General features: G+C 56.2%; 1 protein-coding gene across 2 annotated transcripts; it reads right to left on the bottom strand.

Annotated features, from left to right (window-relative positions):
• Positions 1-14: 14 nt before the first annotated feature.
• Positions 15-16,271, bottom strand: ERCC2 (ERCC excision repair 2, TFIIH core complex helicase subunit). 2 transcript variants are annotated; one of them, XM_046682575.1, is made up of 23 exons: positions 16,184-16,270; positions 15,812-15,911; positions 14,570-14,647; positions 14,432-14,494; positions 14,150-14,263; positions 11,160-11,276; positions 10,953-11,069; positions 10,573-10,696; positions 10,390-10,486; positions 10,124-10,257; positions 9,856-10,024; positions 7,563-7,681; positions 5,236-5,305; positions 5,086-5,155; positions 4,903-5,004; positions 3,898-3,961; positions 3,299-3,420; positions 1,584-1,676; positions 1,407-1,479; positions 1,125-1,195; positions 869-1,012; positions 614-757; positions 15-144 (listed from the first exon to the last, which is right to left on the bottom strand). In XM_046682575.1, exons 1-23 carry the CDS (start codon positions 16,186-16,188, stop codon positions 52-54), a joined length of 2,283 nt encoding a protein of 760 aa, XP_046538531.1. In that variant the 5' UTR covers positions 16,189-16,270; the 3' UTR covers positions 15-51. The 2 variants fall into 2 exon arrangements, with proteins under 2 accessions (XP_046538531.1, XP_046538532.1); XM_046682576.1 differs by lacking the exon at positions 14,432-14,494 and having other exon boundaries at positions 16,184-16,271.
• Positions 16,272-23,539: the final 7,268 nt, after the last annotated feature.

Genomic DNA, 23,539 nt, shown 5'->3' with positions numbered 1-23,539 from the left:
GTAAGACGCAGTTGTCACCACCAACACCTTTTATGGCCCTGCCCCCTCCCACTACAGCTGCTGGGCGATCTGCTCTATCCTGCGCAGCGTCTCCTCCGACTCCAGCTGCTCCAGGCTGAGCAGGGACAGGCCCAGCTGATCCTCCTGGCGGGGGAGGGAGGTATCAGATGGCGGGGGACAGGGACGGCGGCTGCACTTCCCCACACGCCCCTGATAGGACACAGGGGACCAGGACTTGAGGCCAGTAGTGACAGGAGGGGGCCTGCAAGGGGGTTCTGGGACAGGCTGTTGGAATTTGGAATTTTGGAATTTGGAACCTGGCGCAATGCAGAGCATACCCTCCCGTAAGCAGAAGTCAGGTGGAGGGAGGTGGCAGCCAGAGGGCAGTGTCCAGGTGTCCAGGCTGGAGCGGGTGGCTTTCTGAGGCCCTGGTGCCCTGCCTCCTCGCGCTCCCCACGGCCTCCACTCCCCCGTTCCCAGGCCTGGCACGTGGGCGCACACAAACCTCTCTTTGTGAGGCCGGGCTGGGGCGCGGGGAGAAAGCCGAGGGCCCTCCTGGAGGAGGAGCTCAGCCGGGGAGGGTGATGGGAGGTAGGGCGGCGCCCTGGCTCACCCGGTGGAACGGCTGTGCCATCTGCCTCAGGAAGTACTTGGCGACCTGGACGCCCTCGTCAACAGTCAGGTTGAGGTTGGCGTCCGTGAGGTGCTCCTGGATCCAGCGGGGCAGCTTCCCCCGCTTGTCCGCCCGGGCAAACCGCTGTGAGCAGGAGGGCAAGAGGGCGGGCGTCAGGACCCCGCTGGGGGAGCCAGGTTCCTCATCGGGAAGATGACCGAGGGACAGCCTGGGCGGAGGCCCCGGACCCCGCACCTTGTCGGCGAAGATCATGAGGCCGTAGTCCGTCTTGCCCCTGATGGCCCGCCCCACACACTGGGCCGCGTGGCGCATGGCGTCAAAGGTGAGAAAGTCATTCTCGCGGATCTGGAACTGGTCCCGCAGGTACTCCAGCCGCGCCTGCAGTGAGGGAGGCGGAGGGGGACAGGAGAGGGGGGAGCCGTCCCTTCCTGCCTGCCCCTGCCCCACACCACGTGTGTCCCTGGCGACCCCCGGCCCCGGTGCCACTCACCTTGAGAATGCGGCTCTGGGTATAGACGTAGGGGACCCCAAACATGAGGACGGCTCGCCCGTAGTGGTGCACTGGGGGCGGGGGGCAGGAGAGAGGTCACCGGTGGGGCCTGGCAGGTCGTGCGGTTTCAGTGGGAAGAGAGTGGGTGTGCTCCGAGGGCCCAGGGACAAGGGAAGGGGGCCCCTGGGCGTGCCCAGCCTGTGGGTGGGTGGCCCCCTGGGGGAGCAGGCACGCCAAGGGCTCCATGCAGGTGCCTGGGGACAGGGGGCCTAGGCCACTCACCAAAGTCAATTCCCTCGGACACTTTGCCACGGGCCACCGAGAGCAGGATGGCCCCACGGCCGTTCTCGCAGGCCTGGGGAGGGGAGGCCAAGAATGAGACGCGGCCCCTCCAAGCTGCCTCCTTTGGCCCCTCGGCCGCCCGTCTCTCAGCACCCCCATATCCCCCCACACACACACCTCCTGGTACTTCTCCAGGGCGACACTGGTCTCAGCCCCATCTTGGGTCTCGATAAAGAGCAGCTTGTTCCTCTGGATGTTTTCAAGGATGCCCTAGGGACAGACACAGGCAGGTCAGGGCGCGGGCTGGTGGGAGATGGATTAAGGGCACGGCGTCCTGGCTGAGCTCAACCCTGCCACGGGTTCCCGTGCGACAGACACTTCTGTCTCCAGGCCTCGGCGTGCCCAGCAGAGACTCAGGGAAGAAGGGATGGAGGGAGGTGGATGGGCCAGCCCCACTTTTTTTGGGAGACCCTGTGACCCAGGCAGGGAACCAATCCCTGTGCCCCATCTTTCGCACAAGGAGGGGAGACGGGGCCCAAGATGGCCCATCAGGACACTCCCCCCGCCGGTGATTGGTGGAGAGACTGACGCAGGCCAGGCAGCGCCAATCAGAGGCTGCCCCGACACTGTAACAGAGGGTGAGGTGCTGATGGGACAGACACGTGGACGGAGCAGAGGGTCCAGAAGCACACCCCACACAGACGGCCACCGTGCCTCTCAGTGGGGAGAGCAGCTCCATCTCCACGTGGGGGAAAATGAGCCTTGACCCTGAGCTGACGCCATCCACAAAGATGAATCTGAGGTACCTCACGGATGTGAAAGCTGTAACTACAAAGCTTCTAGAAGGAAACACAGGAGGCTATCTTTGTGACCTTGGGGTAGGCAAAGGTTTCTTAAATGGGACACAAGGGCCCTCGGGACGTGAGGCTCAGGCGGCTTCAGCCACCTTTCCCACTGTGTGGAAAGAGCCCGTCCGAGGACGAGACCAAGGACGTGGCCGTGCGTGGAAGAGGTGCCCCCCACCCCCCGGTGCTCAGATCAGCCAAGTTCACCATCTCACCCCAAAGAAGCCCTGGCTGCACCTTCCGAGAGCCGGGCCATGGTGCGCTCAGAAGCAGAAAGGACATGGTGGCCCCCCGCCCCCACATCCTGCCGCGCCCAGCACCCGCCTGCGGTGACCCCATTTCCAGGACGCCCCAGGACCTCGCCCACACACTCCCCAGCACGGGCTCTGCAGACTCACTGCCCCGAGGCTCTGTCCAGCCTTTATTCTCCAGAACCTTCCTCTAACAGCATGGCACCCAGAAGTCACGCTGCCACCCCGAGTCTCCACATCAAGCCACACACGTTGGGGGGACAGTCACGGGGGTGACCCCCCCCAAAAAAAGCAGTAGGGGAATAAGGAACCCAGATGCTGGGGTGTGGTGGCCTCTCCTGAGGGGTACGCCTTTGAAGGAGCGGCCCACGGAGCTGCTCACGTCTTAGTTCTTAAATTGGATGTGGGAGCAGGGGACAGGGGGCGAGCACTCTTGAAAGTGTCCCTTTGTGTTCTGCACACGGTCCTGCCACCTGATACACGTCACTGTTTAAAACACAAGAGAAGTTGGGGCGGGCCCTGTGGCCTAGGGGTTAAGTTCGGCATGCTCTGCTTTGGTGCCTGGGTTTGGTTCCTGGGTGTGGACCTACACTGCTCGCGACAGCCATGCTGTGGTGGCATCCCACATACAAAACAGAGGAAGACTGGCATAGATCTTAACTCAGGGCCAATCTTCCTCAGCACAGGAAAAAAAAAACCATAAAAGGAGTAAAACAAACACACAGAGGAACAGAGTCAAGAGCTGAGGAGAGAGGGGTCCTCTTGGAGAGCAGGTGGCCAGGGTGGCTGGACGTACCTGCTCGTACCAGGAGGCCACGGTGCTCTCCATGTACTGGTAGCTGGTGAAGAAGGCCACGATGCCGTCGGGCACCACGGCAGACATCTCCAGCAGAAGGTTCCCATAGTTGCGGATCACCGCTGTGGGGGTCAGAGAGTGGGCTCTCTCCCGGTCCGGGTCCTCCTCCCCACTCCCTATGGGCGCTTTCCTGGCTAACATCATTGTGGACTTGGGGTTCCCGGACGCCCCGCTGAGGCTGCCTGCAGGGCTGTCCACACACGTCCCACTTCTCCGCCCCTGAGGTTAGCTGTGGCCGTGTGACTGGCCATGGCCGACGAAACAGGCACAGCAGTGGCTGTACGTCACCCCATGTGAGTACCTTTAAGAGCCAGCGTACAATTCACTGTGACCCCTCGTGTCACATCTCCGCCAGCAGAGGGTCCCAGGGAGGAGACGTGGGCAGCCCCGCCCACCCCCAGGGCTGGGTACCCTGGGCAGGAAGGAGCCCCTGCGTTGAGCCACTGGGATCTGGGGATCCTTGTCACCGCAGCATAACTGAGCCATTCTCATACACCTCCCCTTTTGGAACCCAGACAAACCACCCATGGGCAGCATACCAATATCTTCCCGGGTCTCAAATTTGGAGCTGATGGCCACCTGGTCGTTGCCACGGCCGATGATCTGGAGAGGGCAAGAGAGGCCATAATAGGTGAGGCAGCAGCAAGCACTCCGATGAGTGAGGGCCGGTTTCTAGAGCTTTCTAGAGATAGTGTGATTGACCGAACCCTCAGCTACCCTGTTACCTGCACTGTGCAGATGAAAGACCAAAGGCTCGGAGAAGGTGAGTTGCCTGCCCGAGGTCACACAGCACATAAACAGCAAAGATGGAACTGACACCAAGCCTGTCCATGTTCTGACCAGCAAGTACCCCCTGGCCAGCCCAGCCTCCAGGCCAGCGGCTTCACGAGAGGGCTGCTCGCCACAACCTCAACAGCCACAGGTGCGTTCCCACCGGCCACCTCCCAAGACGGGGATGCCGCGCTCATCGCCCTCCACAGCCCCTGAAGGGCAATTCCAAAAGCCAAAGCGCGCCGGGAACTCCAGCTTTTTAAGCTTGGCCCCAACTCCTGGAGCAGCGAAGCCTGCCCTGCCCTGAGTCTACTGAGCCCTGACTCCGCTCTCTCGTCTGACTCTTCCAGACGTTTTCCTGCTGAACTACAGTCTGATTCTCACTGGAGCGAGGCCACGGGCCGGCGGGAGAGCCGCACCCACACAGCACAGCCTCGCTTCCGAAGTCGGGAAGATTCGCAACTCTACAAGCCGTCTGGCCCCAGGACGTCAGAGGAGGGATGGGGGCCTGTGTCTGTCGCCTGTCATACAGACAGGGAGACTGAGGCAGAGTGGGGGGGTCACTGACCAAGGTCACGGCGGGACAATGAACCGGGCAAAGCCAGGTGACCAGGGCCAGGCCCCGGGCCACACAGCATTGACACTCATCGTCTTACTAAATCGCTCCACTGCCCCGGAGACGGGGAGGAGGCATCCCCATGCCACAGGAGGAAACTGAGGCTGGGGAAGCAGCAGAGGAGGGGGCGGACGAGGAGGGGAGGCCCCCCACGCACCATGGGGCAGAGGCAGACCCGGGCCAGCGTCATGGTGAAGGTTGCCATGGTGACGGGGTGGAAGTCCAGGATCTTGGGATAGATGTCCAGCGGGGACAGCGTCTGTAGCAGGGACGGCAGGAGGGGTCTTAGCGGGACTGGCAGGAACCAGGAGCCCCGGGGCGGGGGGAGAAGGGTCCTCACCCCGGACGTGATGATGACAGACTGGAAGCGCTCGAACACGGGTTTGATGGCCAGCGAGGCGTCCATGCAGCTGCGGGAGGCAGACGGGGCGGTGGGGCCGGGCGGGGGGCTAGGCCATGGCTGTCCCACCCGCCTGGGGTCGGCGCTCACCTGAAGTGCAGGATGGGGTTGGCGATGGTGGGGGTCCGGTCGTCAAAGGGCTCGATGATAATGGTAAAACCTACAGGGGGCCAGTGACATTCCTGGGCGCCCGTCAGACCCAGCCCCACCCCCGTGAGTGACGGGGACCAGCCGCCAGCCACCCAAGCCTCGAACCCAGGCATCGGAGGCCAAAATACACCTCACCCGCCCGCTTCTCCCCAGGGCCGCCACCCGTGCAGATGGTCGTGGAGCACCCTGAGCAGAGAGCACCAAAGGGCCCTGCTCAGGCCCCCCCGCGCCGCACTGCAGGGCCCGCCCAGGCCGGAGCCTCCAGCCTTCTCCCCTGTCTTCCCGTTGAAGCCAGCAGGAGGCCGGTCAGCTCTGCCGCCAACCTCTAGTTGCACCCTGACCGCTTCCCCCAGCCCCTCCCCAGTCCAGCCGCCACTGCCTCCACCTGGACCACGGCGGCCGCCTCAACGGGCTCCCGGCCCTGGTTCCTACACAGCAGAGGGACCCTGCGAGCTCCTGAGTCAGGTCACATCCCTCTCCTGCTCAGAAGCCCCCCACGGCTCTCCACACCCTTCCCGGGGTCCAGAATAGTGGGTGGAGCTCTGCCAGCTGAGCCCATTTCCTCCTTGCTCATGGGCCTCCCGCCCAACCTTCACAAACCACCAGGCTCCCTCCACCCCAGGGCCTTTGCACTTGCTGGGCCCGCTGCCTGGAAAGCTTCCCCAGGCAGTTAGCTTCACTTGGTCATTTGGGAGTCGGCTCAGCGGTCGGCTCCTCAGAAAGGCCTTCCCTGGCCACTGCAGGCATGCTCCAACACGGCAACATAGTTGCTTCTCATGAAAACCACCACTTTCTGGAATTACCTCTCTCATTTGTTTGTGCCTTTTTTGAGGAAGACTAGCCCTGAGCTAACATCGGTGCCCAGCTTCCTCTACTTTATATGTGGGACGCCTGCCAAAGCATGGCTTGAGTAGTATATAGGTCCACACCCGGGATCCAAACCAGTGAAACCCGGGCCGCCAAAGTGGAGCATGCGAACTTAACCACTGCGCCACCGGGCTGGGCCCTATTTGTGTCTTTGCCCCCTGTCTTCCCCTCTAGAATATAAGTTCCAGGAGGTCAGGACTGAGGTCTCTCTCGTTCCTGGGCTTCCCCAGTGCTAGGCTGGCCCATTTGCTGAACAAAGAGAGGAATGAATGAATGTACAGATTCAATTTCACATATTAAAAAAAATCACAAGTCCTCTGTGCCCAGCCCTGCACTGGAGACACAGGGGTGACTGAGACAGCTCTGGTCCTGCCCTCTCAGGGCTCTGTCCGGTGATGGAGACACAGATCTGTCCCCAGAGAGTGACCACTCCGAGTGGGCAGGGCTGAGACAGGGAGCCCCCAGGAGGGGGCCTGACCCAGACTGGGCGTCAGAGAGGGCTTCCTGGAGGAGGGGACATCTCTACTGAGCCGAGAACTGAAGGATGTCGGGGCAGCTGGGGGCTGAGGAAGACGGGAAGGATGCTCCAGGCACAAGACTGAGGTGCTGGCAGATGGCGGAGAGGGGAGGAGGGGAGAAAGCCAGAGACGGAAGACAGGGTGGGACGGAGGGATGGACACAGAAGAAAGCTTTCAGCGGGACTTGCTGCTGATAGGCCCTCGGGGGGCGGGGACGGCCGCCCGTCGTCCTGCTGAGGCCGGGCCTGGCCTGGTTTCTGGATAGAGGAGTAATCCCCGGGGATGAGCCTGGGCCTTGGGCAGCTCAGAGCTCAGGGAAGGGAGGGACGCAAGCTCCCACAAAGCTGGAAGTCTGAGCGCCACCCTCAGCCCTCTCCCCGTGCTCCTCACGGCCTGGCACTGAGGCCGGGCCTCCAGCCTGCCTCCATCCGGCACACATCTCTCTCCGACCCCTCCCTTTTCCCCGTCCTGCCCCCAGTCCCTGCCAGAAGACTCTAAAGCACAAACCTGACCCTGCTCCTCTCTTGCTCAGACCCTGCCATGGCTCCCCAGTGCCGTCAGGGGCAGAAGAAACAACTCCTCCCCACCCTCTTCGGTGGAGCTGACCCCACAGAACTTCTCTGGCCTCATCTCAGACCATCGCCCACCCCCCACGTTTTCCACGCTGCAGCCAGAGGGAGCTTTGAGAATACAACTGAGTGCAAGGCTCACTCGCTCAAGAACCCTATGTGGCTCCCCACTGCCCTCAACGTAAAGCCCCAACCCCTGAGCCAGCCCTGCAACGTCCTGCGTGTCCAAGTCCCACAGCCAACCCTCCGGATGCCGCGGCGACCCTGACCCCAGCCGCCAGGGGCCTGGCAGAGGCAGGGAGTGGGGGCTTACCCTTGGCGTAGGTGCTGACGAGGGTGGCGAAGTTAGCGAGGAGCGTGAGTGGGGAGAAGTCGGCGAGGTCGGCGATCTCCAAGGTGTGCAGGAGGGAGCGGAGGCGTTCGGCGCAGAACCTGGAGCGGAGGCCAGACAGGGTTGGGGGCGGGGGCGGCTAGCAGGAGCAGGACCAGCAGCCCCCTCCTCCACCGTCAGAGCCCGGGGTCTCCCCAGGGGATGGGCGCTCCAGAAAGGCAGGCGCAGGGGCTGTTTCGGTCACTTGTGTCCCCACATTGTAAAGTGCCCATCGCACAGAGCTGTGCTGCACCAGGGCACAGAGAGAGCAATAATCATACACCCGAGTCACGTGGTCGTGCGCCGCACGCGGTCTCACTATCTCCTATGCAGGTTCTCGGTCAAAACAAGGGACCCACATCCACACCCCGAATCCCAGTCACGATGTGAATCCTGGACGGCCACACGTCATACACTCACACCCAGAACCTGTCACACACGGCCACGCCCAGTGACACAGACGGGGTCAGTCCCAGATGCTCACAATCTCACACCCGTCGTGGAGTCTCATGCACACGCAAGGCCACCCAGCCACCACCACTGCCGGGCAGGCTGGAGGCGCTCATCCCTCGGGGACGGTCACGGAGCAGGAGCTCTGGAGCCGGGCAGACGGCCCAGTTTAAAAGCCGTGTCTTGAGCGTTGCTGCTTCCAGTCTGTCTTCTCGACTCGACCCTCCGGCTGGACGGGGTGACCCCCCATGTGTCCCCAGCCTCAGGGCTCCCCGTTCCAGTGCTGCCCACTCTGCATCGCCCCTGTCTGGGGGTGGGTGTGTCTCCCCTGCTGGCCTGTGAGCCCGGGGAGGGTAGAACCAGGCTGTCTTAGTCCGTGCTGAGTCCCCAGCATTGCCCAGCACAGGGCTGGACAACGGACAGATGCTCAAGGAATGTGTGCGAGATGAATAAAGCACAGGAAGAAAGGATGCATGGCAGGGCCTTCTGGCTGGCTCCTCATCCCTTTGTTTCCCTTCACAAGCCCCCTCCTCCAGGAAGCCTGCCCTGATCGCAGTCTCATAATTCTTTAATGTCTCTTCCCCCGATTCTCACGATGTTGGTGGGGTAGGACCATCTCTCTCTCGTTCCCACTGCATCCCCTCCTCCAGGAAGCCCACCTGGTCCCCAGGCTGGGTCAGGCACCCCCTGTGTTCCCTCAGCCCTCTGGGCTCGCCCACCCCAGCTCTGCCCATCCTGGGTCATCCCCGTCTGGGACAGGTCTCCCCCTGGACGGTGAGCCCAGGAAGGCAGGGCCAGAGCTGTCTCGGTCGCCACCGTGTCCCCAGCACAGAGCAGGCCTCGGGGAACAAAGGTCGTCTCTTTGCCCTCACAAGTCTCCCAGGCAGGGGACACAGACGAAGCCGCACGGAGGGCTGTCCCAAGCCTTTCAGGGCCAGGACAGCCAGGAGCTTTGGAGCCTACAGCCCTGGCTTGGCACAGCCACCCCAAGCAGTGAGTGCTATGTGACCCTCCTCTCCAGGTACCCGTGTCCTCATCCGCAGCACAGAGACACTGCAATGAGATTCCACGAGGGACGGAACACAGAATGCTTAGCTCCCTGTCAGAGCTCAAGACAGGGCCAGTGACCTGTGTCATGCTTTCTCACTGAACCACCACAGAAACCTGGCAGTAAAGGAGGTGACCCCCATTAGCTTTTCAGAGGAGGAAACTGAGGGTCAGAGAAGACCAATGATTTATCCAACACAGCAATGGGAAAGCACAGGAAGCCCCAGGTCCATTCTCTGCCTGCTCTGTGCCAGGAGAGTGACCCCCCCTCAAGTCTGCATCATGGGGATGCTCCTGTCCTCAGGCTGGGGGGACAATGCGCGGCACTGGTGGAAGGAGACAGGGACCCAGGGGGTCCTCAGCATTTTCCCTCAGCTCCCACCCTGCTGGGCCTTGTCAGGAGCCGGTCTCCAGGGCCGCTCCCTGCCCTGCCTGTGACCTGGGGTAGAAATGTCTCTGAGCTCTTGCAGGAGCCCAGGGGCCTCCCAGCGCTGTCGGCTCCTCCGCCCCGCCTGTCCCCTCTGTCAACGGTCCCGGCAGCAAACCCCCTCCAGCAAACGCTCTGGCTGCACCGTTTGCTGCCTGCCAGGCCCCTGCCCAATGCAGGGCCCAGGACCAGCTCCGACCTTGCCCGCGGTCCCAGCCCCTGCATCACACACGCTCCCCCGCCTCCTCGCTCACTCCTGACACTCGGAGGACAAGGCTCCCCCGCGGGGCCGAGCCGGCCGTGGGGGCGCACCTGAGGGGCTTGCGCTGGATGCACACGCGCTGGGCCAGGCCGCTGAGGAAGGCGGGCGGGCTCTCCTGCACCACGTGCTGCACGCGCAGCCGCCACTTGACGTACTCCAGGAGGCGCCGCAGGAAGCCCAGGAAGTGCTCGGCCGTGCGGATGGAGCCGGGCACCGCCTCTGCGGGATGCAGGTGGAGGGGGACACGGGGTCAGGCCACCGCCGCGGGGAGGGGCGCGGCGCGGCGCGGGGCGGGGGTGGCGGCGGGGCAGCGCTCACCCTGCAGCACCTCGTCCGGCAGCACGGGGTTGGCCAGGTGGGCGTCGGTCTCCCGCGCGGCGCTGGCCTCGCGCAGCCCCTCCACCAGGCGCCGGTACTCGTCCCGCAGACGCTGCTCGTCCGTCTCCTTGATCCTGCGGGGACACGGGGTGTGGGAAGGGCGGGGACGCCTGGGGCGCACCAGCAAGGGGCTGGTGTCCGGGGTCAGGGAGCGGGGAGGGGGGGGGGGGGGGGATGGGGGGCGGGGGGCACCCAGGCCCGCCCACCTGAGCACCGTCTTCTGTAGGGTCTCCAGGTTGCCCTGGCAGCGGTCCAGGGTGCGCCGGGTGATGGTGACGCTCATGGAGTCGATGCAGACGTTGTCTAGGGAAGAGGGGGAGCGGGCGGCTCAGCACGCAGCCCCCGGCAGCCCGAGGGGCTGGCCTCGCCGCCCCCCTGCGCCCCCTCACCGATGTTGTGGGCCTCGTCGAAAACCACGACCGCCTTGCGGGCCAGCTCCTTAGACACCAGGTCGGCGATCTTGGGGTCCAGGAGGTAGTGGTAACTGTAGACCACCACGTTGGCGTGCAGGATCTGGGGGCCGAGGAGGGCAGGGTCACCCCAGCCAGCGCCCACCCCGCGCCCTGCCAGCCCCCGTCAGCCCTCCCAGGGCCGCAGAGGCGAGGCAAGGAAGGAGACACGGGCAAGGCACAAATGGAAGCACACGGATCCAGACAGACTGACAGACAGAGGCACAGACCAACACAGAGAGAGAGGCAGGCAGACAGACAGACGGGTGGGCAGGCGGCCTAGAACCCTCACCCGCCCCCTGCCCCCGCCGCCGCCTCACCGAGTAGCGGGCAAGGAAGTATGGGCACCAGCCCTGGCGCCTCCCCACGGCCTTCAGGTCATCCAGGTTGTAGATGCCGGAGGGCAGGGGCACCTGGCGCCCATGGGTGTCGAATTCCTGGGTGGGGCAAGAGGGGGCCTGGGGGTCAGCGAGGGCGGCCATTCAAGCGGCTCCCTGTCACCCCCTCGGCCCTGCCCCCGCAAGCACCTCGTAGAAGCGGCAGTGGGGCAGGCTGGCGTCCTGCTGGTGCTGCGCCCGCACGTAGGAGGCCGTGAGGCTGTGGCATTTCCCGTCAACGTCCTTCCCAAAGCGCAGGGGCGTCACCTAGGCGGACAGAGGGCATCTGGGCACCAAGATAGGCTGAGGAGCCCAGCCACTCCCTGAACTTGGGGCTCTAGGCCTCACAGCCAGGTGGGATGGGAGGCTGAACCAGCCCATTGGGGTGAGACTCAGGGATTTTTGGAAAACTCAAACCTCAACCTGTTTCTTTCTTTCTTTCTTTTTTGCTAAGGAAGATTCGCCCTGAGCTAACCATCTGTTGTCAATCTTCCTCCTTTTTTGCTTGAGGAAGATCAGCTCTGAGTTAACATCTGGGCCAGTCTTCCTCTACCTTGTACGTGGGTCACTGCCACAGCATGGCTGACAAGTGGCGCAGGTCCATGTCTGGGATCTGAACCTGTGGACCTGGGCTGCTGACATGGAGTGCACTGACCTTAACCACTACGCCACCGGGCCGGCCCCTCAACCTGTTTCATTATTAAACAGTTAAGACACTTGGGAACTTGCTGCGAGATACAAAAGTGGTAACACTGTTAGACTCTTTAAATTATTATTTTTAAAACATTAAGCCCTATGTGCAATGGGATAATATTCAGCCACAAAAAAGAACGAAATCTTGCCATTTGCGACAACACAGATGGACCTTGGGGGCATTACGCTAAGTGAAGTAAGTCAGAGAGAGAAAGACAAATGCCATGTGATCTCACTTACATGTGGAATCTAAAATGAAACAAAACAAAAACAAGATCATAGGTACAGAGAACAGACTGGTGGGTGCCATTGGGGGTGGGCAAAATGGGCAAAGCCATCAAAAGGTACAAACTTCCAGTTATAAAACAAATAAGTCCCGGGGATGTAATGTGCAATATGGTGATTACAGTTAATAACACTGCATTGCATATTTGAAAGTTGCTAAAAGAGTAAATCTTTTTTCTTTCTTTTTGGAGGAAGATTAGCCCTGAGCTAACTGCTGCCAATCCTCCTCTTTTTGCTGAGGAAGACTGGCCCTGAGCTAACATCCATGCCCATCTTCCTCTACTTTATATGTGGGACGCCTCCCACAGCATGGCTTGACAAGTGGTGCCATGTCCATACCCGGGATCCGAACCCGCAAACCCCGGGCTGCCGAAGCGGAATGTGCGCACTTAACCACTATGCCACTGGGCCAGCCCCTGCTTTATCTTTTAAAATGCTACAACAGCTGGAAGCTTGGCGAGCTCTAAGACACAGAGAAGGCTCTGATCGCAGTCTGAGAGCCCGCCTTGCCCGCACCCCACGCTGGCCCCTCAGTACCACAGCCCAGGATGCCTTTGCTCAGAGCCAAACCTTCTCCTTCACCCAAGAGCAGGCTCTGAGGCTGCTGACCCTGCCCTCTCCCGTTCCCACTTCATTAGTCAGCAAAGCTGGTGCTACGTCTCTTTAATTATCAGCCATCATGTGTGCTATTTCTCATGTATTCTTATAATGTGGGGTTTTTCTGTTTTGTTTTGTTTTGTTTTTTTGCTGGTGAAGATTTGCCCTGCACTAACATCTGTCGCCAATCTTCCTCTTTTTTTTTTGTATGTGAGCCACCACCACAGCATGGCCACTGATAAACAAGTGGCGGAGGTCCATGCCTGGGAACCAAACCCAGGCCACTGAAGCAGAGCTCACGGAACTTAATCACTAGGCCACCAGGGCTGGCCCACAAATAACATTATATAATACATAATCTGTTAGTTACCACATATAAAGTGCTTAGAACAGTGTCTGGCACACAGTGAATGCAACTGTTTTATAACATAATAATAACTAATATTCTTTTTTTTAACTTATTTTTTATTGCCGTAACATTGGTTTATTACATTATGTAAATTTCAGGTGTACATCATTATATTTCCATTTCTGTGTAGACTAGTAACTAATCTTCTATGTGCCATATATTATTACATATATTAATGTCACAATAATTTCTAATATTCTTTTAGCTCTTTATACATGCTGAGGACTATACGTGCATTATTTCACCCAATCCTTTTTTTATTATTGAGATATAATTGACACATGACATTATATTTGTTTCAGGTGTACAACATAATGACTGGATACTTGTATATATTGTGAAATGATCACCACAATAAATCTAGTTAACATCCGTCACCGTACACTGTTACAATTTTTTTTCTCATGAGAACTTTTAAGATCTCTTCTCCTAGCGACTTTCAAATATACAATACCGTATTATTAACTATAGTCACCATGCTGCACATCACAGCCCCAGGACTTATTTATTTTATAACTGGAAGTCTGTACCTTTTGACCTCCTTCACCTTTTTTTTTTTTTTGAGGAAGATTGGCCCTGAGCTAACATGTGCTGCCAATCCTCCTCTTTTTTGCTGAGGAAGACTGACCCTGAGCTAACGTCCGTGCCCATCTTCCTCTACTTTATATGTGGGATGCCTACCACAGCATGGCTTGCCAAGCGGTGCCATGTCCGCACCCGGGATCCGAACCGGCAAACCTGGGCCGCCGAAGTGGGCCGGCCCCCTCCTTCACCTATTTTGCCCACCCTCCACCCTTGCCCAATCTGATCAACGACTGTATGAAACAGATAATTCATTATCCCCATTTTACAGAAAAGAAGACTGAGGCCCAGACAGCAGAAATCGCCTATCCAGGAATACCTGGCTGAGAAGGTTCAGAGCCAGGACAGCAGGCCTGCTGGACTCCAGGAGCTGCCCTCTTAACCTCTCCCAGGTGGGGCCAGTGGAAGGCTCCCCGGAGGAGGCGTGCTGGCCTGGGCCACGAGGAGCCAGGAGAGAACTGTGTGTGGCCCCTGCATATCTCACAAGAGGCCTGGTCCGGGGTTCGGGGACTCCCGGTGGGATGGAAGCCTTTCCTCAGCCCCGAGGCTTAGGGCAACGGGGCCGGGCGCTCACCTCGGGATGGATGCATAGGTTCTTCCGGGAGCTCAGAGCCAGCCCCAAAAACTGCAGCTTCTCGCCCTCCTGCTTCTCGTAGAAGTTGAGCAACTTTCGAAGCTCCTCGATGACCTGCCCCAGTCGAGGCGGGAGGGGGTCTCAGCCTCACTGAAAGCACAGGCCCCCTGCCCAGCCAGGTCCCCGCCCTTCTCCAGCTTCCTAAACGCCCCCACAGCTGCGACGGCAACCCCAGGGGGACCAGCGCAGCCCGGGGGAGCACTGGGATTGGCCCCCGATCACCTTCTCAATCTCAGGCACGGTCCTCGAGCAGTAGATGAGTTTAGTCACCTCCAGCGGATACGCCTGCCGACGACAATGGCCTCAGCCCCTGGCCGGCCTCTTCCCTCCTCCCCCTCCACGGCCCGGCGGGTCACTCACCCGCTGGTATGCCATGATCAGGGCCAACAGGGACACCGTCTTCCCAGTGCCCGAGGGCATCTCCAGGACTCCATGACCCTGCGTGTTGGGGGCGGGACAAGACACAGGCTCTCAGAACTTCAGGGACACAAACTCTGGGGACCTCCCCTCCAGAATGCCACCATCTTGCAATAGCAGGGCAACACAGCCGTTAAAAGTCTGGGCCCCAGGCGCAGTGGGTTTGAATCCCACCTCTGCCACCTCTTTGTTGAGTGGTCTTAGGCAAGCGCCTTCCCCTCTCTGGCCTCAGTATCCTCATCTCTAAAATGGACCTCATAAGGGGCTGGCCCCATGGCCTAGTGGTTAAGTTCGGCGCCCTCTGTTTTGGCAGCCCAGGTTCGGATCCCAGGCGCAGAACCACACCACTCATCAGTGGCCATGCTGTGGCAGCGACCCACATACAAAATAGAGGAAGACTGGCACAGATGTTAGCTCAGGGTGAATCTTCCTCAGCAAAAAAAATAAAATAAAAAAATAAATTAAATTAAATGGACCTCATAAGCACTTCTTTATGACATGACTACGAAGATTAACAAGAAACTGGGGGTTAAATATTTAGCATAGTATCTTATATATAGTGACCCCTTTCCTTTCAATTTAACAAACATTTCCACAGCACTCGCTCTGTGCCTGGCTCTCCTTCTAAGCGTGTTACATCAGGGTTTCTCAGCCTCAGCTCTGTTGATACGTGGGGGCCTGATAATGCTTGTGCGGGCTGTCGTGTGCACTGTAGGATGTTTAGCGCCAGTAGCACCCGTACCCCACCAGTACAACAACCAGGAATGTCTCCAGACATGGCCCAGTGTCCTCGGGGGGTCAAAATCCCCCCCAGTTGAGAACGGCTGCCCCAGTTAATGAATTAACTCATCTAAGCCTGACATGGACCTCTGAGGTAGGTACTACTACTATATCCGTTTTACAGAGGTGAAAACGGGAAGAGGGAAATGAAGTGATTGACCCAAGGGCACGCCGCTGTGGGTCCAGGGTCCCACCCCAGGCAGCCGACCCCAAAGTCTCTATATTCCTAACCACTGAGCAGCTCAGCCTTTGAGAACCGTGAGCTGCTGCTGTTAGGACCTATTACTATGTGAGAGTAGAGGCGTGGGAGGGCCGGCTTCCCAAGGCCCTCAGGTTCCTAAAATCCAGCCGGCCTGCAACCTCGGCTCGCAGCCCGGGCCGGGCGGGCAGCGGGGCGGCCCCCACCTTGGCGTCCAGCGTGCGCTTGAGCTCCAGCATGTACGAGAACTGCTCCGGATAGATGTAGTCGTACGGGAAGTAGACCAGCAGCCCGTCCACGTTGAGCCTGCCGGCGGGGGCTGCCAGATCAGTCCCCCGGGCCCTCTGCAGCCCCCAAACTCCCCTGCCGTCCGGGGACACCGGCCCGCCCGTCCCCCCGGGCAACCCCTAGTTCCCAGGAGTCTCCGGGTCCCCTAGGCATCTCCCCGCTGCCCATCCACGTGGGTCCCCGTGGCTATCCCCACCGCACCCCTGCAGCCTCCCCTCGCCCAGCCGGGCCCCCCCATCCTCCAGACCCCCGCGCCCGCTCGCGAGCCCCACATCCTCGTCCCTTCTCACTTCATGGCGCCGCTCGCTGAGTGCAGCGGCGTCGGCCCGCCTCCCTCATGAATATTCAGTGAGAGGCGGGATCCCTGGGGCGTCCTCGAGGCGCCGCTCCACCTTCCTCAGGACGCCATTGGCTTATCCTGCCCGTCACTCCAGTGGGGCGGAGCCAATCGGGATAATACGCCTGCGGACGGCCTGCGGGGGCGGGCTCCCAGGAGAGGCGGGGCCGCAGGCGTCGCTGAGGATCGCCGAGTACCAAGAACAAAACATGGAAGGAAGAGAACCGAGAGAATCGATCCCATCCATTGGGATTGTGTCTTCCCGTCTCTGCCCAGCTTATCTGAGTAGCGAATAGAATCTAAAGGAAAATGACAGAGAAATTGGGGACCCCTTGGGGGCGCACGATTAGGAATGGCTTCTCCGCACCAGAGAAACATGCACTTATAAAACGCCTGCTGTGTCCTAGCCTTCTCTGGGGTAAATAACTCCTTCCATTTATTGAGCTCCTACTGTTTGCCAGACACTGTGCTAGACGTCTTCATCAGGCAGTAATGGAAAGACAGTGTAGCTTGGTGGTTAAGTTGTGGAGTCTGGAACTGAAGTGCCTGGGTCCAAATCCTGGCTCCACTGTCTGTGTGACTTTGACCGAATTGCTTAGCTTCTCTGGGGTTCCATTTTCTCGTCTGCAAAGTGGGAACAATTAAGTTATCCGCAATGTAGATGATTCTTAAATTAACCCACATAGGGACCGGACCCGTAGCCCAGTGGTTGGGTTCACGTGCTCTGCTTCGGGGGCCCAGGGTTTTGCCGATTAGGATCCTGGGCGTGGACCAAGCACCAGTCATCGGGCCATGCTGAGGTGGTGTCCCACATGCCACAAGTAGAAGGACCCACAACTAAAAATACACAACTATGTACCAGGGGGCTTTGAGAAGGAAAAATAAAATCTTATTAAACAATTAATAATAAATAAATTAACTCACGTAAAACAGTTAAAACCGGGCTTAGCCGTACTAAGCACTCAGTGAATGCCAGTAGCTTTTATGGCTTGTTTAACAAACAGCAATGGGGCATCTACTGCGTGCCTGATGCCGTGCCAGGCCCTGGGAACACAGAGGTGACCGAGACTGCCCCTGTTCCCGTCCCCGAAGAACAGATATTAAACCTACAAATAAATATGTGATGACAAGTATGACAAGGGCTGTGAAGAAAAATTTCAGAAACCATAAGGGCTATAAACGGAAGCCTGCTGTCAACCGTGGGGTGTGAGCAGAGTGCTCATGGAAGGTTTCTAACTAGCTTACCCCCTCATCACTCCCACACCAACCCATCTTACTCCTCTCTAATCTCCTCCTCTCTCCCCCACTTCGTTCTGTCTCAGCCACATTATCCTCCTTGCAGTTTCCAGAACACACCTGGCACATTGTACCTCAGGGCCTTTGCACCTGCTATTCCCTCTGCATGGAATGCTCTTTCCCTTGATGTCCACATGGCTGACTTACTCACATCCTCCAGGTCTTTGCTCAAAGGGCACCTTCTCAGGGAGGCCTTCCCTAGCCACCAAATGAAATTCACCCCCCCCACACACACACACACACACAAACACACTACACTGTATCACCCTTCCCTGCCTTATTTTTCTTCAGAGCCCGTGTGACCATCTGACATACTGAATATTTGACTTATTTTGTTTAGAAGGTCAACTCCACACAGACAGGGATTTTGTCCATTTTATTCTCTACTGTATCTGTAATGCCTGCTACTGTGCCTGGCACACAGTAGGGGCTTAATAAATGTTTGTTGAGAGAGTGAATAAGCAGGGGAGGGAAATGATCACATGTGCATTTTGAATCCATAAGCCCCTTAAGGTGCCCCGTGGCACATGAAATGGAAGGACTAAGGCTCGCAAACAGTCAGGAGCCAGTCAGCGGCTGCGGCTAGGGTTGTGGAGAGAACTGTGTGACTTAGTCCTCGTGACAGCCCTGTGCATGACATGCTTTTATTATCCCGTTTTCAGATGGAAAAGCAGGTTCAGAGAGGTGAGGCGAGTTGCCCAAAGCCCATTTTATTCCAGCTTCTGTGTGTCTATGTCTGTATGTCCGAGAGATTCTGGAGTGGATTTGGGTGGAGAAGGAAAGAGATTTTAGCAGGGATTAGAGACAAGAGCTCTGCTGATAGGACCCCAGGGCTCAGCCAGAGAGACGGGAGGCGGGAGGCTGGGGGCCACACCAAGCTTGTGACTTCCTTCCTAATCGCCTCACTTTCTTTCATTCATTCATTCATTCGATCATTCATTCGCTCATCACAGTTTCTCTGAGCCCCTGCTCTGTGCACGCCCTGTACTCGGTGGCACAAAGCACACAGCAGTGACCGGGACAGCCTCAGCCCTGCCCTCTAGGGGGTCACAATCCCTTAGGGGAGACAGACCCGGCTCCAGACAGGGAGGACCCAGAGTGGGCAGGGCTGTGATGGGAGTGGGCTGGGGCACAGACCTGACCTAGCTGTAAAGCCTTGGGCCCATTTTTCTCTGAGCCTCAGTTTCGTCCCCTCTAAAATGGGGATGTGATATCCACATCAACAAATGACATTTACTAGACAGCCGTACAAATGAGAATATACTTCCAAAGTCAGATAAAGCCTCTAAAAGTGGATCTCAGGGAGCTGCTAGAACTCAGAATGGTGGTGACAGTGGGAGTGGGGGTGGAGCCAGTTAATGAGGTTGCTGACTTGACCTTGAGCCTTAACTGAAGAATCGCACAATGGGAAAAGCTACACACACAGAGATGCTCCTTGCGCTGCCACGTACAAGAACAAACTGCAAAGGGTAAACACACGTGACGTCGGATGGTTGGGAGCAAGTCATGGTGACGCCTTCCATTTCAGAGGACTTGGCTGCATTTGGCCCCATCTGGCTGCTCACTCCTCTGCTTTCCACTTGCCTCCAATGATGGCCTCTATACCTGCAGCATCGTCTCCTCCACCGTGCCTGCCTCACTCCTGCTGCTCACCTTCAGGTCTCAAAGAGATGTCCTCTCCTCCAGGAAGCCCTCCCTGACCGCCCAGGCTGGGTCATGTCCCCTCTCTGGGCTCCCCCACCCCAGCCCTGGTTACTCTATTAAAGTGGGAGGGAGGACATCTTCAAACCAAGAAGATAATAAAATGAAATTAAGTATTGAACTTACATGTGCCAAGCACTGTGCTCAGCATCCTGCCACCTGCCGATGTCATCTCCCACTGTCCTCTCCCTAACCCACTCCTCCCAGCCACACTTACCTCCCGGCCCTTCCACCCAAGCTCCTGGCCTGCATTAGTCGGCGAATCTGTATAACAAATTATTCCCCAAATGTAACAGTTGACAACGACAGCATTTATCATCTCACGGGTTCCAGAGGTCAGGAATTGAATGAAGCTGAAGTTGTCCCAGCTCAGCAGGGAAAATGAGCCTCTGCTAAGCTCACCAGGTGGCTGCTGGCAGGATGCATTTCCTGGCTGGCTGTTGGCCAGGGGGCCACTCTCAGGTCCCTGGTGTGTGGGCCTCTCTGAGGGCAGCTGGCTTTATCAAAGTAAGAAAACCAGAGGAGACAGGGAGAGAGAAGTGAGCAAGAAAGAAGCTATTGTCTTTTTTTTTTTTTTTTAAAGATTGGCATCTGAGCTAACATCTGTTGCCAATCTTCTCTGTTTTTTTTTTTTTCTTCTTCTCCCGGAAACCCCCCAGTACATAGTTGTATATTCTAATTGTAGGTCCTTCTAGTTTGGCATGTGGGATGCCGTCTCATCATGGCCTGATGAGCGGTGCCAGGTCCACACCCAGGATCCGAACCAGTGAACCTGGAAGCAGAGTACATGAACTTAATCACTCAGCCACAGGGTTGGCCCTGAAGTCATTGTCTTTTATAACCTAATGCTAGAAGGGACAGTCCATCCCTTTTGCTGTATTCTTCCTTAGAATCCATCACTACATCAGCCCATGGTGAAGGGAGGGGTTACTCAAGGGGGTGAACACCAGGAGGCAGGAATGATTGGGAGCCATCTCAGAATGACTGACTCCAGGGGCCAGCCTCGTGACATAGTGGTTAAGTTCAGGCACTCTGCTTTGGCAGCTCAAGGTTCGTGGGTTTGGATCCCAGAGGCGGACATATGCACTGCTCCTCAAGCCATGTTATGGAGGCATCCCACATACAAAATAGAGGAAGATGGGTACAGATGTTAGCTCAGGGCCAATCTTCCTCACCAAAAAAAAAAAAAGAATGACTGACTCCTGGCCTTTGCTGCTCCATCTAGAAGGCTCTTCCCCCAGATCTCTGCATGGCTTCCTCCCTTACGCCCCTCTAGCTTTCCTCAAAGGTCCCCTCCTTAGAGAGGCATTCCCTGACCACCTTATTTAAATGTAATACTGCCTGGGCAGGCTGAATAATGATCCCCAAAGACCTCAAGGCCCTGATCTCTGGAACCTATGAATGTTCCCTTATATGGCAAAAGGGACTTGGCAGGTGGGGTGAAGTTAAGGATCTCGAGATATCCAGATATGCCCTAAATGTAATCGTGAGTGTCCTTATAAAGGGAGATTCGACAGCAGGACAGAAGCAGAGGCAATGTGACACTGAAGCAAGATGCTAGGCTGCAGGCTTTGAAGACAGAGGAAGGGAGCAGAGCCAGGGAATGTCAGGAATGCAGCTGAGAAGCCGGAAAAGGCCAGGCAGGAACCGAATTCTCCCTCACAGCCTCCGCAGGGAGAGCGGAGGGCGGCCCCGCCAACACCGTGATTTCAGCAGGTACAGCAGCCACAGAAAACGAGTATGTCTCCCATTTGGGCACAATATATCTACCTCTCCTGCTTTAGTTTTTTCCATAACAGTGAGCAGCATCTGATACAACGTATTTTTTGTTTGTTACTTTGTTTATTGTCTGTCTCTTCCACTAGAAGGTCAGCTGTACAAAAGCAGGAGCGCTTTATAACTGTTTCTTAAGGACAATTTCAAACGGACACAAAAGTGGAGAGAATAGTGTAATGAAGCCCCACATAGACTCAGCTTCATCACCATTCAACTCACAGCTGATCTCGCTTCGTCTACACCCCAACCACTGCTCCTCTCATCAGTCGATTATTTTGAGGCAAATCCCAGACACTGTATCAGTTCATCCAGAACTATTTCAGAAGGTATCTCTAAACGTAAGGACTCTGTAAAGACAACCACAGTATCATTAGCAGACCGCAAGAGGTAGTAATAATTGCTTAATAGCATCAAAGGTCCAGACAGTGCTTGAATTTGCGGGCAGAGGCCTTTGTCTCCCTGTGCACCTGTTCGCCTTTGCTACTTCATGTGGCAAAAAGGACTTTGCAAAGGTGAGTAAGTTAAGGATCTGGAGATGAGGAGATTACCCTGGATGATCTGGATGGCCCAATGTCCTCACAAGGGTCCTTACAAGTGAAAGAGGGAGGCCAGAGAAGGAGATGTGACAACGGAAGCAAGAGACGGGAGCGATGCAGGTACCGGCTTTGAAGATGGAAGGGGCCATGAGCCAACGCATACAGGCAGCTTCTAGAAGCTGGAAAAGGCAGGGAAAGAATTCTTCTTCCCTGGGGTCTCCAGAAAGGAACTCAACATGGCGGACACCTTGATTTTAGTTCTGTGAGACCCATGTTTTCCAGGCTGTAAGATAATGCATGTGTATTGTTTGAGCCTCCAAGTTTGTGATAATCTGTTACAGCAGCAATGGGAAACGAATACAGATTTTGGTACTGGAAGTGGGGTGCTGCTGTCACAAATACCTAAAAGTGTGGAAGTAGATTTGGAACTGGGCCATGGGCAGAGGCTGGAAGAGTGTTGAGAAGATAATGGAATTAGCCTAGATTGCCTCGAACAGACTGTTAGTAGAAATACGGATGTTAACAATTCTGCTAGTGAGGACTCGGAAAGAAATAAGGAGCGAGGTAGAGAAAACCTCTATCATCGTAGAGAAAACCAAAACCGTCATAAACAAACTGCTGGTGGAAATCCATGCGGCCTCTAGAAACTGGAAAAGGTGAGGAAACAAATTGTCCCCTACAGCTTTGAAAGGAACACAACCCTGACAACTCCAAGTTTGTGTTTAAGCCACCAAGTTTGAGGTCATTTGTCACAGCAATAATAGGAAATTAACATATCTCTGTTATGAGAAAGAGAGACCAGACTAGTGTAAACATGTACAAAATAAAGAAACCCAGAAGAAACAAACATTATACAGGAGGAAGGAAGAAAGCTACAAAACAAACATAAAAACACCTGTAACTGAAATTTTTTTTTTAGGTATGCTTTTTTTGGTGAGGAAGATTGGCCCTGAGCTAACATCTGTTGCCAATCTTCCTTTTTCTTTTCTCCCCAAAGCTGCAGTACATAGGTGTATATCCTAGTTGTAAGTCATTCTAGTTCTTCTATGTGGGACGCCACCACAGCATGGCTTGATAAACGGTGCCATGTCCGCACCCAGGATCCAAACCAGCAAAACCCTCGGATGCCAAAGCAGAGTGAACAGACTTAACTACTTGGCCACAGGGCCAGCCCCCTGAAATGTAAATTTTAATGGAAGGATTAGAAGATAAACTCAAGGAGACTTTCCAGAAAAGGAAAATCGACAAAGGGATGGAAAATAGTTATGAAAAGATAAGAAAATTGAAGGCTCAACCCAGAAGATCCAACATCCAAATGATAAAAATTCTAGAAAAAGAGAGCAAGAAAATGAAAGGGAAGAAATCAACACAGACATAAACAAGAAAATTTTCCAGAACCAAAGGGCCTGAATCTCCATATTGAAAGGACAGACTTAGGGTCAGAATGATTAATGAATAAAGACTACAATAAGGCAACTCATCCTGAAATTTCAGAACCAGAGAAAGAGAGAAGATCCCAAAAGCTTCCAGGAAAAAAAAAAAAAAGTAACTCAAATACAAGTTCAAAAGAAAGGGAGAATGGAAGCAAATCTGAGAGGAAATAATAAAGCAAGTAACCCCTGTTTTCCAAACTTGCATTCCAACTCAGGAAGCAAAGAGATTCACATCATAAGGGATATTTCTATTTCCAACCTAGACTTTTATACCCAGCCAAAATATAATAAAGCGAGAGGGTAGAAGGAAGATATGTTGAGTTGCACAAGAACTCAAAAATATTTACCTCCTCTTCACCCTTTTAAGGGATCAACTGGAGGATGTGCTCCAGCAAAACGAAGAGTCAACCAAGAAAGACAAAGTCATGGGCTCCAGGAAACAGAATCCAACTCAAGGACGTCCCAGGATAGCTAAGCTGAGGCCTAGAGAGCAGTAAGCCCCAATTCATGGAGGAGAGAGGAATTCAGGAGGGAGGAAACAATTTGAGCGTACTGTTAGGGGGACGG

This window comes from Equus quagga, chromosome 13, assembly GCF_021613505.1.
Source record: "Equus quagga isolate Etosha38 chromosome 13, UCLA_HA_Equagga_1.0, whole genome shotgun sequence".
Taxonomy (NCBI): domain Eukaryota; kingdom Metazoa; phylum Chordata; class Mammalia; order Perissodactyla; family Equidae; genus Equus; species Equus quagga.
Note: the sequence above shows the minus strand (reverse complement) of the source record. Positions and strands in the feature narration are given on the sequence as shown.